The sequence below is a fragment of the Branchiostoma belcheri genome, unplaced genomic scaffold (genome assembly GCF_001625305.1).
Source record: "Branchiostoma belcheri isolate BF01 breed outbred unplaced genomic scaffold, Haploidv18h27 scaffold110, whole genome shotgun sequence".
NCBI classification, from domain to species: Eukaryota; Metazoa; Chordata; class Leptocardii; order Amphioxiformes; family Branchiostomatidae; genus Branchiostoma; species Branchiostoma belcheri.
Genome location: NW_017802492.1, coordinates 255,241 through 273,930, shown reverse-complemented (window position 1 = coordinate 273,930; position 18,690 = coordinate 255,241). Strand labels below are relative to the sequence as shown.

The following is an 18,690-nucleotide window of genomic DNA, read 5'->3' as shown; positions in this document are numbered from 1 at the left end:
ACCTTGGTACCCACGAAATTTTGCTTTGATTTCTTCGCTTTAGGTTAGGATGGGTCGTTGTAGCGTCACTGATAAAAATGCTATTTTCTTGACAGAAACAGCAATTCAGTTATACCACTCACCTTTTCGTTTAAAGAAAAAATCTAGCAAACATAGAAACGCATCGAGAACTGTATTCATAATGTATAATTTTCTGGTGATGAAGGCGTTTATTTCGGTAATTTTGACTCTGTAGTATACGTAACTGTTGTAATGTAAGTTACTGAAAGGTTGCCAATTGCAAGCCTTATCAGTCTATCATGTGATACACCACTCCACATGTCTGGCTTGCTAACGCCGCCAGCCCCGGGCAGTGTCAGTCAGTGGAAGGCGGCTGCAGAGGCCAATCGGGCGGGATGGGTGTTGTCTCTCTCCCGTAAGGCCACAGCTAGTAAATTTTATGGATGACATCCTCCTCAGACTCCAAATCTAATGCGAGCGGGCGAAAAAAAAGTGTTCCTACATTTCAAAATGTTGACTCAATCATTGTACAAATTGTTTACCAACATCACATATCACTGCATCAAAGTAAGAGACAAAACATTAAATCAGAGCCTTTTCTTGTCTCCTCTCTTCATAGTTATCTGCCATCCACCTTCCGGCATGGCAACAGACATCTTTGCCCATTTTCGGCATGTCGAACACTGTCAGAAGGCAACAAAATTTCTTGTTTTTTTCCAAAATCAGGCGAAAATTAATGCGCGCGCTGATGTCATCCATAAAAATTACTTCTTGTGGCCTTATAGCAAATTCTCTGCCAGATTTCTTTCTATCTCACACGTCCTACTAGATCTTCTTACAGCTTTGGTTATTCATCCCATTTATTTAGCACTAAACAGTTTTAAACGTGCTAACTACTTTTAAATGGGATAGGTAGAAAATTTTATCCCTTTATACCACCAAAACGTTTCTATGTGGTTCTCTATAAATTTACCAAAAAGAGATTCAGAAATTCTCTATATGGTAGATTAATGGAGATATTCAGTTTCTTCCCCCTCCCTTGCCTTTTTTCTTGATTGAGCTATTCGTCCACTGGAAATAATGTTCGTGCCACATACAATGTATTTCGAACGATTTTGAACAATGCAATATTCCCACTGACAAGTTATACGCCCTTGAACAATGGTACCCTAATACTATTCAATAAATCTATCCATGACCTGAATCGGACTCCTGACCTGAATCGGCCTCTGGACGTCCTACTGTCTGTGTGACATTGATGAGGATTGGCCCCCTTAGGCCATGTTGATTTGATTATATGGATGACATTCTCCTGGAGCCCCAAAACTGATGCGCGCGTGCGAATAAAAAAAAGTTTTGCAAAAAAAAAGTTCTTTTCATTTTGAAATCTACGTGGTCATGAGGGTTGAGCAAATGGCACAGAATATGGTTTGGCGAATAATCTTCAAGTTCATAAAGTTCATTTCTTTACAATTTCGTCTTTTTTCGTTTGATTTTGGCATTCTACGACATAGGTATAGTTTTTATTAATTTTTTTTGTAACTTATGGTATATTTTGCTCATTTTGCAACTGTTTTGTACGATTTACAGTATGGTTGAAAACTTTTTTTTTTTTGGAAACGGCCGAAAATTCATGCGCGCGTGGATGTCATCCATATAATCAAATCAACATGGCCTTACTAGCCTCTACAGGCTTCGGGAAGCAAAATCATTTCAGAACATCGCGTTCAAAAACTGTTTACAGCCATAAGATGTTAGCCTCTACCAGGCTACGGGAAACGGCTGGAAGGAGTAGAAATTAGCCAAATAGATAGTCAGGTGATAATATGCAAGGAGAGTTTGTCTGCGGTTAAGGAACAGTTTGCCGCTCCCCTAGCATATCATGTATCTTTTCGGCCTTTTTTTTACTCTTTCCAGCCGTTTCCCCAAAGCCTGGTAGAGGCTACAATCCTATGGCTGTGGACAGTTTTTGAACGTCTTTTCTGAAATAATTCTGCAGACTCAGTGCAAAAATGCTTCTCCATTCCCCAACACTGAATACTAGTACTAGTGGTTATATTTCTTTAATAGACCCATACATTGTTAAATTGCCTCTCGATATCAAACCCTAGTTCTCAGTGACCTGGAAACATAGCAGAAATTGGCTAAACAGGGAGGATAATTTGTCAAGATGTTTAGTCAACCATACTATTAAAATAGTTCTCTCAAGCCCAGTAGCTGATTCCCTGGCCTGGTGAAGACTAAACAAACGTAGTAAGCCTATCAAATGGATGAAATATCCCCGCCGATTATTCGTCGGTAAAAAGTGGCTTGAGGGTAGACTACACTGCGCGTAGAGACAGAGCCCCGACAGCTTAATGTAATGGCAGCTTTATACAGTATCTCTACCCCTCTTATAAAAGGAGTAGCTCAAGGGCTTCGAAGTAGTTGTAGCACATATTAGGCCACAGCACGTAAATTTTATGGATGACATCCTCCGCAGACTCCAAATCTAATGCGAGCGGGTGAAAAAAAACAAGGCGAGCCGAAAAAAAACCAAGGTTCCTACATTTAGAATTTGACTCAATCATTGTATAAACGGTTTTTATTAAGTGGGAACATCACATATACACATCCAACATCACATATCACTGCATCAAAGTAAGAAACAAAACATTAGATCAGAGTATTTTCTTGTCTCCTGTTTTCATAGTTATCTGCCTTCCACCTTCCGGCATGGCAACAGACGTCTTTGCCCATTTTCGGCATGTTAACCACTGTCAGAAGGCAACAAAATTTCTTCTTTTTTTCAAAATCAGGCGAAAATTAATGCGCGCGCTGATGTCATCCATGATTTTTTGTTGCTGTGGCCTAAGGAACATCAAAAACTGCGTGTTACTTGACAGGTGCAATGTGAAAAATATACATTTTGAAATGAAACGGTGCTTGTCGGTGAATTCTCAATAAGCAATGTGACATTATCATTTCCCTGACATAGAACACAATTACTCTGATCATATATTGTTGTCCCAACTCATTAGTACGGGACGTTTTAGGCTGGTTAATTAAATACTGGTAATTACGCTCTACTCTACAGGGAACGCAGAATTTGTGGTGCCACATGGCTTGAAGAGCGTCCCTATACACATGGTGAACAATACAATACAGGGTCAATGTCTGATGCTTCAACGTTTTTATTTTATTTTATTTTATTCACATGGATTTTTGAGCATTGGATAGGAAGCACTTGTTGTGCTTATGTAAACCCGCTGCTCATAAAACATAATACAAATGTAAACATAAAGATGACATAAAGTATAACATAAACATAAAATGAAAGTGGCTGGCGCACCAATACCTATATCATAACATTAATGAGATTGGTCAAATCTTCCAGAGTGGTGGATATAGTTAAACACAATATCAAAGATACGGCAGTTAGTAGGGTATGGGAGGGAGGGGCTGCCTGTAAGAAGTAATAAAGTACATAATGTGGCGTCGTTTGCGTTGAGTGGGTCGGAAGGAAGTATGTATGTTTTCAAGATGAAGGCAAGATATGGATAACAACATTTTGGTCCTTTCAGTATTATAAAGTTTGCAGTGTAATAAATAGTGATCAGGGGTCTCATTTGGATGCCCACATTTGCACTCGGGACTACTGATACAGTGATGTTGGAATAGGTGGTAGTTCAGCTGGCTGAAACCAAGCCTGAGTCTGGTAAGGTGAGTCACATGGTGTCCGTGGCCGTGAGAGTAGTGAGGATGCTTCAACTTGACTTTGAAGACTATGTTGGAACTGATACAAGTCGGCCTTCCATGTCACTAGCACTTAGAAATGGATGACCTCCTTTTAAAGCACATTACGTGATGCGTTCTAATCCTCTTCCTTGAGGGAAGTTTTCTTTCCAGATAGCTGCGGTGTCTTGATAGACGACGGCGCGTTTTGTGATAAAAAAAGAGTAGTAAAGTTGGCAGCACATTCGTCATCTCTCGCAGCAGTGAGAGTAATGATGGCCCCACATTTGTCAACCCTCGCGGCTGTGTGAATGAGTAACGAGCGGCAGTTGGGTGCGTGACGAGGGAAGGTTGGCTCTGTGGGGACGGGGATTTCGATGATCACGGGATAACGCACTAAAACAATTAGGGACCGCCGCAAATTATCGATCTCCTGTCAAATCGTACGCGTGCGAATTTATGTCGTCTGGTGTGAAGGTACTCGGTCATTTGAATGTCATTTTTAAAAAGGATTTTTTTACATGAAAGGATATGGTTGTAATGAGTTTATCTTTCACGAATGAATGGAAATATCATAGTAAATTTTATGTACATGCGTTTATGACCTACACAAAACTGTCACTCACATTAATACAATAACATACCGGCTCCCATTAAATCACACGGATTGACCTCATGATGACCTCTAAATCACCTGTTTATCCTGTAATCCGAAAAATCTTTCAATGGTTTTGATCTACAGATATCATTCTTAATAACAGACATAACTTCTATCATCAGTAAAAATTATTAAAGAAAATGACGCTTTAATAGTTTAACCACAATGCTTGACTATGTGAGTGCGATCATAGAGTTAGGTGAATGGAATGCATCTCAAGTGCACATTGCAAAGAAGTGCTGCAGAACAGCTTGATTCTGCATGGTGGCGCTTTTCAGTCTGATGGCCAATCAGTACCAAGGTTGAGTCCGTGGTATCTCAGTCTGATGACCAATCAGCACCAAGGTTGAGCTCGTGGATTGTCAGTCTGATGGCCAATCAGCACCAAGGTTGAGTCCGTGGAATTTCAGTCTGATGGCCAATCAGCACCAAGGTTGAGCCCGTGGTATCTCAGTCTGATGACTAATCAGTACCAAGGTTGAGTCCGTGTAATTTCAGTCCGATGGCCAATCAGCACCAAGGTTGAGCCCGTGGTATCTCAGTCTGATGACTAATCAGTACCAAGGTTGAGTCCGTGGAATTTCAGTCTGATGACCAATCAGCACCAAGGTTGAGTTCGTGGAATTTTAGTCTGATGACCAATCAGCACCAAGGTTGAGTCCGTGGAATTTCAGTCTGATGGCCAATCAGCACCAAGGTTGAGTCCGTGAAATTTCAGTCTGATGACCAATCAGCACCAAGGTTGAGTCCGTGTAATTTCAGTCTGATGACCAATCAGCACCAAGGTTGAGTTCGTGGAATTTTAGTCTGATGACCAATCAGCACCAAGGTTGAGTCCGTGGAATTTCAGTCTGATGGCCAATCAGCACCAAGGTTGAGTCCGTGGTATCTTATTCTGATGACCAATCAGCACCAAGGTTGAGTCTGTGGTATCTTAGTCTGATGACCAATCAGCACCAAGGTTGAGTCCGTGGAATTTCAGTCTGATGACCAATCAGCACCAAGGTTGAGTTCGTGGAATTTTAGTCTGATGACCAATCAGCACCAAGGTTGAGTCCGTGGAATTTCAGTCTGATGGCCAATCAGCACCAAGGTTGAGTCCGTGGTATCTTATTCTGATGACCAATCAGCACCAAGGTTGAGTCTGTGGTATCTTAGTCTGATGACCAATCAGCACCAAGGTTGAGTCCGTGGAATTTCAGTCTGATGGCCAATCAGCACCAAGGTTGTGTCCGTGGAATCTCAGTCTGATGGCCAATCAGCACCAAGATTGTGTCCGTGGTATCTCAGTCTGATGGCCAATCAGCACCACGGTTGAGTCCGTTGTACATATTGCGGTTGCTGACAATAACAATAGGCATTGATAACGCTTAGACCGTACCTTCTATTTGGCAGATGTAGATGCTATATAGACCACAGATAAAATGCAAATGATAATACTTTTGCTGGGGTTTGAACAACATCAGCGTCCCTTTGCTTTTCCGCCACGTACTGAGACCGAAAATCCTGCATAATTTAATGCTGGTGAAATGCGTGACATGTGCAATATTGAGACGATGCCTGATTTGAGTTTTTATCTTACCATTTTGCGAGAAGGACTGTAGCCGGAGATACATCTAGACTAAACGGCGTTTGAGCAGTCGTAAGCCGCATACTGCCCTGCGTAGACACAGGTACCATGTGGTGGTTAACAAATAACTAGAAAGGTAACATTTGCAAAACAAATGATTAATGTTTACATTTGCATACATGGTCTGCTCTGTTAATTCTTACTCAAACACATTCACATATATGGTGACAGGAGTCTAAATCCCTCCTACTAAAATATTGCAACATTATGTAACCCAACACCAGTTACCATGGTGACAGACAGCCTGGTTCAGGTCATTGACCAGGTCAGTGTTTGGAACGGAAAAAGAAGAAACAGAGCAAAAACAATGTTTTCCTTCTGTTAACATAATAGATACATATTCGACTGTTTTCCTCTGACGAAAGCCTGCGAGTCTTTGCATTTTTTTTTTTATATTCCGAAACATGTAATCACAAGACGTGGTGACAGCACACTCAAGTTTTTTCAACTTATATTAATGCCGCCACCAACACAGGGACAGTACAATACTCATTTACACCTGAGCAAAGTGAGGAAAGTCGTGTAAAGTGCCTTTCCCAAGGGCACAAGATCGGTGGCATGTCAGGACTCGAACCCGGGGCCACTGGTTCCGAGTCGAGAACGCTGCCGCTACGCCACACGACCCCACATCGTCTTTGCATGTCTTTGCATTTAGTCGAGTTGTTCAGTTAGGGTACGAACAAAACACCTGGGGCACTTGTTTACCAGCAACATTTTCTAGATACCTGACTATGGTACAATAGACACGTCTGGTCTTACACCATGTCGTATCATGTTTCTATATAAACAATAGAGTTCCGAAACTACAGGCGCGTCATCGATATCAGTACCCCCTCTATAGTTCAAAATGGTATCACCCACTGAGAAAAACTGACTTTGGACATGCAACCGTTACTATGACGTAATTGGACGATTTCACAGTAGTAGTAATTAGTCATCTTTCAAGTTCATGACAGCTTGAACTGTAGATTCTATTATACACGTCACGGCAAATGACCACGTTAACCACAATATACCTGTGGTATTGTGACAAACATTCTTTTCACGTCGGTGAAGGTTAGAGCAGGTAAAGATACGCCAAAAAACAGTTACTCAAGCAACTAGATATGATTTTTGGAAGCGGTCAGACGTTTCAGGTAGCATCCACTACTACCTTTCACACTAGAGAACTTGCACAGAAATGCAGGTTTATAAGCACATCAATCAATAGTTCTTGCTTATAAATCTGCATTTCTTATAAGCTCTCTTAGACTAGTATAGTATCACTGACGAAAGGTAGTGGATGCTACCTGAAACGTCTGACCGCTTCCAAAAATCATATCCAGTTGCTAGAGTAACTGTTTTCTTTTGCTAAACATTCTTTTTCTCCTTTCACCCTGATAGTACCACAGGTAAGAACATTCCCACGATGGCAAGGTCAAAGATGACAAAACATCCGCATTGTTGACCTTTACCTCAGATAACACACGTCACGCCACCAGACAATGGCATTCTACGTGTACGCCCTAACCTGGTATCCAGTCTACCGTGGTTGGGGCGGGTTTTCTTCGGGGCTGCTGAAGCTCTTCCCCGCCGACCTGAGCTAGGTTCCCCGGTAGGTTTTTCACGTCGGGAGTTTGATTAGCCCCACCCGGCGTGCAAAACTCCTACCGGGCGGCCTGTTGGGCTGGACGGGGAGGAAACTATTCGAGCCCCGCAGACAGCCTGCCCCAACCACGGTAGACTGGATACCAGGCTATGTTACGCCCACGACCGAAACTATGATCAAGGTGTGGCCGCAACATTTTTGTTCGTGCAGAACAAGGTAGGTCAGCCTAGCTAACACACACACACGTGCAAACAGCGCTTAGTTTTTGAGGAAAATTAACCCAAATGGCGTACGGGCACTCTCCCAAGTACTACTGCGTGGTGGATTTTGAGGCGACATGTGTCAAACCGCGTCGGGCGGACTTCCGGACCGAAATTATCGAGTTTGGTGCCGTCATCGTGGATGGGAGTAACTTCCAAATGGTATGTATACTGTCTTATTGACTGAATGACTTCAACAGGTTATTAACAAGTATCACAGTTGAATCGTTTAACACAGCCACATTTCTCCTACAATCTGATCAGAACTAGAATATATGCTAGCAGAATTAATTCCTCACACCTTGATCATGAGCAGAAAGAAACGTTGGTTATAACAAAATTGACTGTCGTTGTGTTAGTTAAAATAAAAGTATGTATACTATTCAATGCTTTGGATATACAAGTACATGTATTTTTATGTCAACAAACGCTTGACAAAGTTCGTAGCTTTGAACCAGAGGGCCCCAGCAGCGATTAACATCAAACAAGTATAGTAGATTAACAAAACGAAACGTTAGGTGTAGAAACGAGACAGGATACAACGCTGAAAATAGTCTGACACTACATAGATTATAACAAACAGAGGAAAAGCAAAGAAAGAACGGAAGCTGCATGGTAAACCCAAAGTTCCTGTTTAGCTTAACATCCGTTGTTAGATTAACGTGTTACCAATGTATATGTCACCATATTATGTCCATTTAAAGTTCGATACTAAAGGCATCCAATGCAGTTTTTAGAGCTCGGAAACCTGATTTTTCAAAGCCAATATTCTAGTCATTTATCTACATACTGAGTTAAAACCACACTATCCTGATGTATAGTGACCCTCATGGAGCACAAATTCCCCAAAATCCTGACGGAAAATGGTTACTGGAAGGGCCCTTGGCTGATATTTAGGGCATCGCCCAGAATATAAAGGACTCATCTTGGGGCTTGCTTCTGCAGTTTTTTTTAAATTCCCAAAGTACGAAATGCTGATTCAAATGTGCTAATGTGAAGCAATATGTGTTAATATCACAAAGATTGCCTTATTCAGAATATTTCCAGTTTTGCTGCCTTGAAATCGCAATGGATACCTTTAACACTTTGGAGAGAAAGCAAGGCTATCTGTGTATTATATACAGGAACATAGGATGTCTGAGTTTCGGACATTGTTTACTTAACCACATACATCGATCAATATGTCACCTCCTAACATTGTGTCAATATGTGCTATATTTATAGTTATTGACCCGTTTTCGAAACTATGTGACGTATCGAAAATGGCGAACGTCATCGAAACTAGATGATCATTGTATGGAGTATTGTTGACTTTGTTGTAAACAAGTACTAGTGTGATCAAAATAAGTTCCTTGTTCGTACAAGTCAGTAAGAATCATGACATAACGTCGGTAAGAATCGCGATATAACGTTTTATAATGCGTTTTTTAAGTTTGCTTATAGTACCATTACAAACACAGGAATACACAATAAAGCTTTTGTCAATTTGAACCAAACAAAGACGTTACAAAGAGGAACGTTTTTCTAACTATTTTTGTTGGCAAAAGCCGGTGCCTAGAGGAACATATGTCAGGAATATAGAATAACTTTGTACATTGTACAAAGTATGGCAACAAAAAATGAACAAAGTACAAGAAAGAAGTATAGAATAAGACCTAATAAATCCTAATTAATCAAACAACAGCGGCTAGCACTAGTCTGTCTTTGATATAGTGTTACTAACTTACAACCGAGTGGGTCTAATATGGCTGTGACGAAAGTTCCCGTTGTCAAAGCACTCCAAATCAAGAAGGAACTGTTACGACTTTTATTAACGATGAACTGATCCTTGTTGTTGTTGCCATCATTTGATTCCCTATTGTTGTCCTGTCCTTCAGATTGACGAATTCCACGAGTACTGCAGGCCAGTGGAGAACCCCGTCCTCCATGAGTTCTGCAAGGATCTCACCAAGATACAGCAGGTACATGTACACATGCCTAATGAGAATCAAACTGTTCACCAACTCAAAGAAATTAGACTTGGCGGAATTTTTGACCTAATCGCTCGGTCTTCATCAGCTATATGACTCCAGTGCTGTAGATACGTGATTTTTCCACGTGTGACGTCAGCACTGGGTCAAAGTTCGTCGAAAGTCGGTATCGCCCCCCGTCCCGGTTGAGAGAAGTTTAGTATGCCCTGGTGTAGACGGTTTCCTTCACTCCCCTCGCAAAATAGTCCCGTTTTAATTCTCATAAATTGTAATTTACCAACTCCGATGAACTTTCATGCAGGTACACATGGCGATCAGTATAGAGCCTGGAGAATGTATACACCAGATAGACCAAGGACTTAGCAACTGTTGTTTTTGTTCGATTATACGTATATCTTTCTTTAGAGTAGCCTTTCTGTTGAATAAAACTAAATAAGCACATTGTTATGAACATGCTATACGTAGGAGAAGATGTTTTGTGACGCCATTTATGAGTAACGTCGTGTTAAAACTAATCGCTTCATTCACAACAGAACACGGTGGACGCTGCCAGCCCCTTCCCCGTGGTGTTTGACCGCTTCCAGAAATGGCTGTCCGGCAGAGGCCTGACAGACTCCAACTTTGCACTGGTGACAGACGGGTAAGGGTATCCTGATACCGGTACGAGAAGAGTAGGACGCCCAAACATAACACTTAAGAAACTTATTGAAACTGAAACGGGCTTGGAGGGACATGATCTTATCTCTGTGATGTATGACAAACAGTTTTGGCGAGCTAACTTTTATTATGGAGGATGAATGATGATGATGATGATGAAGGGTCATCATGCATTGCCATCAGATGTAGTTCAATTTGTAGGAATCTTATTGGGCAATGTTGTAGGATTTTTCTTGTTATGTTTACCGAAGGAACATTGTTTTTGCTCAGTTTCTTCTTCCTCTTCTTCTTCTTCTTCTCCAAACAGTGACCTCTGACCTGAACCAATGTTGTGTCTGTTGCTATGGTAACAAGTGTTGGTTTACACCATGTTGCAATTTCATAGCAGGAGGGATTTAGACTCCTGTCTGACCATATATATGAATGTGTTTGAGTAAGTTTTTTTTACATTTCTATACTTAACTTGGGCATCAGGGGAAGCAGATATACATGTACTATTACATGTATAGTGTGTCTACCAGTGCCAAGTAAGGAATCTATGTCTTGGACACTGACGACAATATATGTAAAAGTTAGTTGATTAGAGTTAAAACTTTAGATCCAAGACAAAAAGTTCTCACACCTAGAGCTTTCGACCAGTCACTCTGGTTTTCCTCAGTAGACTGACCCAGTGAAGCTTGTCACGTGGCTTCTTTGAAGTGTGACGTCAACACATATGAACTTTTGTGATAATATATGTAGTTTGTATAATAAAAGGACTTCCTTCTTGTAGCATCTTCGACTGTAATCAGATCATGCGGTCCCAGTGCGAGGTGTCCCGGATGTCGTTCCCAAGCTTTGCCCGGAGGTTCTCTAACATCAAGGTTCACTACATGCAGGTACGTATACTAAGCTAATGTAAGCTGTATGATTAGGTAAGGCCACACCGAGTAAATTTTATGAATGACGTCCGCGCGCGCATTGATTTTGGCCTGTTCCTAGAAAAAAAAACAAGAAATTCCACTTCCTGTAACTATGACCAAAGAGTCACGTCATCCATAAAATTTACTTGGTGTGGCCTAAAGGGAAAGTACATGTAGTAGCCCCTTTATGGGGGAAGGGTTGGAAATGTATCGCTGCATTTGGTCGACTTGAACTGCCTAACTTATCATTTAATTCCAACTTTTTATTCTTCATACATTCATACGCGACGTCCCTACTTCTCTATAACAGGATTTATTTCAATGGACTTGAATAGTAAATCTAAGTATATAAAGACATGTGACAACCCCTGCATGGCATACGTAGGAAAATATATTAAAGACTATCTAGACGTTATAAATTCATCCAATGATTGTAAAAGCCAATTTTCATCCCATACTACATCCTCATACCATATCACACTCACTCTTGTTTTGGGTAGATTAGCTTAGGCCACACCAAGTAAATTTTATGGATGACGTCCGTTAGAGACCCTAAATCTAATGCGAGAGGGCGAAAAAAAAACAAGAAGGGCCCTAAAAAACAAGATGCCTAGATTAGAAATATACTAAGAGACGACAAATGTTAGGACACAAATTGAATGAGGTGACACAGATTAACAAGCAAGAAGTCTTTCATTCACCATCAAAATAGAAATAAATCAGGTGGAACAGCAGTTGTCATCCTGTCCTGTTTCTTTCATCACATTTTTGCTCTTTACCCATTTCGCTTTACGGATTTCATGTCAATCTGACGATTTGCAGCACCGTCGTGACTCTTTGGTCATAGTTACAGGAAGCGGAATTTCTTGGGTTTTTTTTTCTAGGAACAGGCCAAAATCAATGCGCGCGCGGACGTCATCCATACAATTTACTTGGTGTGGCCTTAGCTTACATGTAACTGTATTTATGTACCATCCCAGTACCACAAAGTTTGTGTTATGTTTTTGCGTGCCAGTTCATGGGGATCCGTCTGCGGCGCGGCCAGCCGACCCCCCGCATCCCGGACATGTTGTCGGCCCTGGGCATCAGTCAGGAGGGGCAGCTCCACAGCGCCATCAGCGATGCACGCAACATCTGCCGCATCATGGAGGTGTGTGGTCTCCGAGCCGATTTGGGGAGAGAGATAGAATGATCGTAACGTTTTCTTGGCATTTAGTTCGGAAAGAGTAAAAGTTGACCGAAAACTTTGCGTCCATAGGCATTTTGTATAGCGTTGCCTGAGTTTCTTTTTTGTGTGTAAGTTGATGTTCTGCTACATACGATTGTACAAATCTGTGCAATTGAGCTTGTTGTACATGTACCTCATGCTGCGAGGCTGATTTTCTTGATAAAACTGTAAACTATAAATACACAGATGATATGCCAGGGGCGTTGGTCCGCACTAAGAGAACAGTTTGCCGCTGCTGAAGCCTGGTAGAGTGTAACGCTTTCTATCTGCACCAGACCAGACTGTACATCCTAGTTTCGAACAGCGGAAACAGAAACTTGAGAGTTTCGTAGAAGCTTCAAAGTTTCAGGCCGTGTGTGTGGTGCGTGCCACCGTTCACAGTGACTGACCAGAGAGGATTTATGGAACGAACAGGATCTCATCATCCTCAGCACAATTACTGTAGTACCAGAGTGAACATTGGTACATATAGAATCTGCTCATGTTTTAAACATTTTTTACAGGCCCTCGCGCGCCGACTCCGGGCCAAAGGGCGACCCGCCGTGTTCCCGAACAACGAGACACTGAAGGCCAACTGGGTCGTCAAGCATCCGTCCGACTAGCTCTGCTACCGAGCTAAAATTCAAACTATGCAACAACGTCGTCGATTTTTAAACTGTAGTTTCGTAGAGCGTACTGTAGTTTGGGTTAGATTTTACACGTTGTTTTGCCGTGATCCACTGTGTGTGTGAATATGAACTTATGGAATGAAATGTGCAGGATTTTAAACTTCTTATGTATTGCAACCTTCTCCCTGACAATGATATGTGATTCCGCGTATCAATATATACAATACTACATATATACATGTTGAACACTGTGATCTGTCTACAACTATGCAATCTAGGCAACATCCCCTTGGTTGGCATATTGCATTTGGAAGTTGCTGTTCGATAAAATAAAAGAACGCATGTTGCACTTGTTTGTCCTCTCTAGTTTGCCACTTAATGACAGATTGGTATGACGAAGTCAAGGTATTTGAACTGCAATCAAACCAGTACATGTCTCCTAACCTGGGGAACTAGCGCCCCTAGCGATTCTCCCAATGATTGCAAATGGAGACTCATCACACATTGATGATATTGACACAATACACAGACAGACTCTCCTTTGTGACGATTGTTTATTTCCATGTTTCCAGTTGCTAAAAGTCCACACACTCGTGGCCGATAGTACACATGAATGTTTACTATCATAGACGACCACTTAACATCCGTGTTGAAACCTCCAGGACGCACCGTCGTGTTTGTTTTCTTTCGTCGACGTTGTTTGAACATCAAACCATTAGGCCACACCAAGTAATTTTTATGGATGACGTCCACTTGAGACCCTAATATGCGATAGCGCGAAAAAAAACAAGAAGGGCCGAAGAAAGCAAGATACCTAGATTTGAAATATACCGTGAATGGACGATAAATGTTAGGACACAAATTGGGAGGACAACTTGTAAAGGTGTCAATGTACCTGTTTTGTCCTCCCTTCCACACTTGTGGTAAATTCAAATAAACAAATAAGTTGAATGAAAGAACACATTATAACAACCAATAAGTCTTTTATTCTTAATGCAAACAGCACTAAATCAAGTGGAGCAGCAGTTGTCATCCTGTCCAGTTTCCTTCCTTTCCTTCCTTATACCAATGTCTTGACACATTGGTCAGTTACAGGAAGCTGAATTTCTGGGAACAGGCCAAAATCAATGCGCGCACGGACATCATCCATAAAAATTACTTTTGGTCTTAGTTTTCTTGATGGTTAAACTTAGTAAGTAGTAAAGTAGCTTCAGACCGACGCACGGACCTGCTAAGTTTTGTAGCAAGTTTGTAGTTTAAATTTGTTTTTAGATGCCACACTTCGGCGGCACGCTTGTAGCAAATTATCTATAGACGCAGAATCACAGTGTGCTCAAAAACTAGGTCACGCTATCTTTATTGAGATTTATTGCAAAGCTGCAGAAATAGGGAACCCATTGTTTGGATACCATATAGTTGTGATTATAATACGATAATTGGTTTACGTAGTAATAAATGCCGACTATACTTCCTTTATATTTTTGCGTACCACTGTGTTCAGGGCTATAATACAAAAGGTCGTATTTGCTAACAATATCAGAGCTATTGATGCAACTACTTTGCTTCCAGACTACATCTAGGTTGCTTATCGACCAAATCTCCCTTGAGATTTAAATTATACACCTGCTTCAATATGATCCATGGTGACAGTTTCCGTTCACACACAGAGCATTCGCAAAGTAACAATTCAGGCACCCCATGCTAGTACCACACGCGCAGAGGTCCCATTAACAAGCCGGTCAATGAACAACCCAGTTCGAGTGGTGGGGGACCGAAGGGTGTTTTCAGTCGGTCGCGCTTTGTTCCCGAGATTGGGCAGCCTGACAGACCATGACGACCAGGCGGCATGATGGCGTCCGGCGATTTGTAGCCTCCTGACAGCGAAAAATCTAGTGTGTCATACACACACGGACGTACAGCATACACAGCTACGGTCTGCAGTACAAGATAGTCAGTACTTGACGTTGTGTAGCCATAGAGCGGACGAGAGGGGCCCCGAAAAGGTAGGGTGTCATTTTCTCACTATCTCAGTGATTTTGTTGTTTTTTTAGTAGATGTAGGTCAATCGCCAATCTCTCTCGCGCTGACATATTTTTGAGGGACCTAAGTGCAATATTTGTGCATGTATGCGCGCACTAGATGCTGTCTAGATGTGGTCCTATGTGAGAATACTTGTGCCGAATGCTGTCGACTACAGCACTGTATGTTGTGCATGGTTTACATGTAACGTTAGCGTGCAGTGTATTTGCATATACATTGAAGCAAAATTTCGAGCACGTTTCAGCTCTCAGGATTTCGTTGTGTAAACTGCAATAGTGTCATGTCGGTCAGCGTGGCTTGTAGCTAGCTATGTGATGTCACGCTTGCAGGAAATGACCTGTCATGACCGTGGGCCATGTTGCGAAATAAACCATTACCTCATGCGACGCTCGAAAGGACGTTGCCCTCTGTGTGAACCCGTGTTTTGGGTTGCCCAATCCGGGCGATACCATTCACCTACGTGGGGAAAGGGAATTTTACATCTGCCTCTATAATCGTAAAAGTAATGAAGATATTCACTCGTGTGAATCTAGTGAATTTACAAGGAGAAGATAGCAGCTTCAAAATGCATTTATTAGTATTTTTCTACTCCATATTTTTATTCTAAAGAGACCTATAAAAGCAATCTTGGGGTCTACCTGCTAGTACTACTGCACAAGTTCTGCACCGGCGCGCGTCAGTGTATTAGGTCAGTTACTTTATATAATATTCAGACCTCACACAATCCGTACAACAGACTGCATTCTGAGGTTAGTGAGGAGTTATTCTTTGTACCAACCTGAGGTGATTTGCAGACCAGTTTTAATCGGTAAGGCCTCCTTGTTCTCTTAAATCACAACGGGAATGGTATAATATGTTTACCTTCATATGTACATATATGTATATAGCAGTGAACAAACAAATCACCTTTCTTTCGTAGATATGTAGAAATCGCATGTTGATTGTAAAAAGGCTCATTGTTTCCAACTAAACGCTATTTTTTTGTGATAGGGGGGACAAAATTCTTGCAAGCAGGTGACGAACGAACCGATGCTTTTTATGAAATTTTCTAGCTGTTGTTGCAGACGTTTTCAGATGGTTTCTCTTGGTCACCATGCTTGGCTGTACCTCTTTTTTGCCAGGTTTGAAATTAAAAAGAAGAGATTAATTTTCAATAACACAAATGCGAACAATTGGACTCTTAAAGATATTCGTTCATATTTTACACCGATACAAGAGTATGCATTGTACAAATTGTTAGTTGAAGCCGTAGGACCCAAAGGGGTTTAAAACCAGTTTTTATGGACAGAACTGTGTTACCTGAGTTTTGCTTGGTTCCTTCGGTTTGTCAACTTGTCAAGCCATTTCGTCTAAGTCGCTCGTGGAAGACATTTTGTCAGTTAAAAAATAACACGCCCCTTTCTATTGCAAACACGACCTTGCCTCTCAGGCTTATAGAACTGGGGGTTTGGTGGTCTTTGCGCTGTTTTCTGATTAGCCCAGTTCTAAAACGGTTTAAAAAACGGGGGTAATTCAACCAGGCCGGCTATATTGTCTATATGCAATCAATAAATAGCTCCCAAAGACCCTGAAGATCCCCCAAACCCCCAGTTTTTGGCATGCTATGGAGGCAAAAACACGGCCAATGTAGGGTCAAAGTTTGCTGCCAAGACATGGGGAACCAAGGCTTTGTATAGTAAAATCAACAGTAGTATTTGACAAAGAACAACACATCATGCGTTTTTGTTTGTGTATCATTCAATTATTATCCAACCTTAATGTTTTAAGGACACCGTCTCCACCATAAAAACAAGTAGAATCTTACAATAAGATGTAGCTTAATATGGTCTTGTCAAAAAAGACATGTTCACTTTTTATCGGTTTTAAGAGTCAAGGAAAAACAGCGACACCTTCCATGTAACGTTACTTCTGAACTTTTGAACTTATGAAGTGTAGAGACTTGTCAGTTTCACTTTTCAGTAATTTCTATATACGGTCCAATGGGACTGTACACACGTATGTCTTGTAATGGCATTTTTAGCGGATGATGTAAACTGTTTACTGGACAATTTAGGAAATGTGAGGCAGCCGGTGATCAGGTAAACCATCTGTCGCGTTCGGACTACCCTGGAATCCAAACTCGCTGTCCGGGCCGCAAAAGCCCTTCGCCCGCTGGTGTAAATTCCCGCTACGGGGGAGTCTAGCCCGGGGGGAGTTTGGCCAGCCAACTCCCATCGGGCTCAACTCCCCCGTAGCGGTAATTTAGGCAGGCGGGCGAAGGGCTCTCGGCTGCCGAAGGAAAAAGGCTAACGGCCCGATACTAGTTTGGCATCCAGGGTACGTTCGGACCGGGGTTGTTGAAATTGACCTTTGTCCTCATGCCATTGACTCCTTGCTGAGACGCTAGACGACGAATAAAAAAACAGGTAATATATTGTCCTGAATTTTTAGCCTCCTGTGCAGGCGTCTGGGCTGGTGGGGGTTTTGATACTGCGTTTTGTAGAATTTTAACGCGTTTTTTTTTGCCGCACAGAGAAGGTTTGTACCCGCCACGGCAGCCGGTGTTCCGGGAGATATGGGGGCGCCGGGAAATTTGGGGTCACTTCCATATATGGCAGAAGGGGGCGCGGCCTAAAAACTACGAAGGCCCAAAGCAACAATGTCGTATCTTCCATTCAATGCCCATTATGTTAGATTAAGGAGATCTCTTTTGAACCTCCTTGGTTAGATTCATCTAGCAGTATATTTCATAATAAAACAGTAACCATTGTACACGTTGTCTTTTCTCATCAAATGTTCTATAGTATTCGTTCAAAAAGGAATTCAAGGGACCCGCTTACCGCTAAGCTAGCAACTTTGAGCCAGCAACATAATATTTGAGTTATGTTCAAAGATCGTGTTGTCGTTTTTCATCCCTTTAGTGTCTTTTATAAGGGGAGACTAATTATCCCGGGAAAGGAAGCCGTGATATTTGGGTACCCCCATTTGAATTGACAATCTCTTCTCAACATCACTTTACATTGTACTTGCTGCTAAACTTTCAGCCAGTAACATAACATTTTAAGTTGAGATCAATTATAAAGGTTGGCATCGAAAATGCTGTCGTATGTCATCACTTTAATTCACAGGATGGAAGCCGGGATACAACTGTATTTCGGTATCCCACCATTGGTCATAACAGGGGACCGAAATTTATTAACTGCTAATTTGACATTTTTGAGACACCAACAGAACATTTTAAGTCGTGGTAAAAGGTTCGCATCCATGTGTTGTCCTATTTCATCACTTTAATGTCTTTCATAATTTCTTTAATGTTTTTCATTTCATGATCAGTTTTTTCTTAACACCCTTTACTTACTTACTGCAAACTTGACAAATATGAGACACCGACAGAACATTTTGAGTCGTGTTCAAGGGTTGGCATCCAACATGCTGTCATATTCATCGCTTTCATAA

The 18,690-nt window shown here is 41.6% G+C and overlaps 2 protein-coding genes across 2 annotated transcripts in view; both read left to right on the top strand.

Moving 5' to 3' along the window:
- Positions 1-7,674: 7,674 nt before the first annotated feature.
- Positions 7,675-13,436, top strand: LOC109486817 (3'-5' exoribonuclease 1-like). The gene is made up of 6 exons (XM_019790723.1): positions 7,675-8,012; positions 9,728-9,811; positions 10,354-10,460; positions 11,250-11,355; positions 12,395-12,529; positions 13,111-13,436. The coding sequence occupies exons 1-6, from the start codon at positions 7,875-7,877 to the stop codon at positions 13,207-13,209; spliced, it is 669 nt and encodes a 222-aa protein (XP_019646282.1). The 5' UTR covers positions 7,675-7,874; the 3' UTR covers positions 13,210-13,436.
- A 1,529-nt stretch (positions 13,437-14,965) lies between these two features.
- The window catches only part of LOC109487122 (ATP-binding cassette sub-family C member 9-like), a 36,922-nt gene continuing 33,197 nt past the window's right edge, over positions 14,966-18,690 (top strand). The window contains exon 1 of the mRNA XM_019791093.1: positions 14,966-15,218. The gene's annotated coding sequence lies outside the window, so the exon portion shown is untranslated. The remainder of the gene's footprint in view (positions 15,219-18,690) is intronic.

Bases quoted from the DNA above. Each gene is read 5' to 3' on its own strand.
- LOC109486817 (XM_019790723.1), top strand. From the start codon at position 7,875: ATGGCGTACGGGCACTCTCCCAAGTACTACTGCGTGGTGGATTTTGAG. The intron at 9,812-10,353 runs GTACATGTACAC...CATTCACAACAG, and splicing joins ATCTCACCAAGATACAGCAG to AACACGGTGGACGCTGCCAG. The intron at 12,530-13,110 runs GTGTGTGGTCTC...CATTTTTTACAG, and splicing joins ACATCTGCCGCATCATGGAG to GCCCTCGCGCGCCGACTCCG.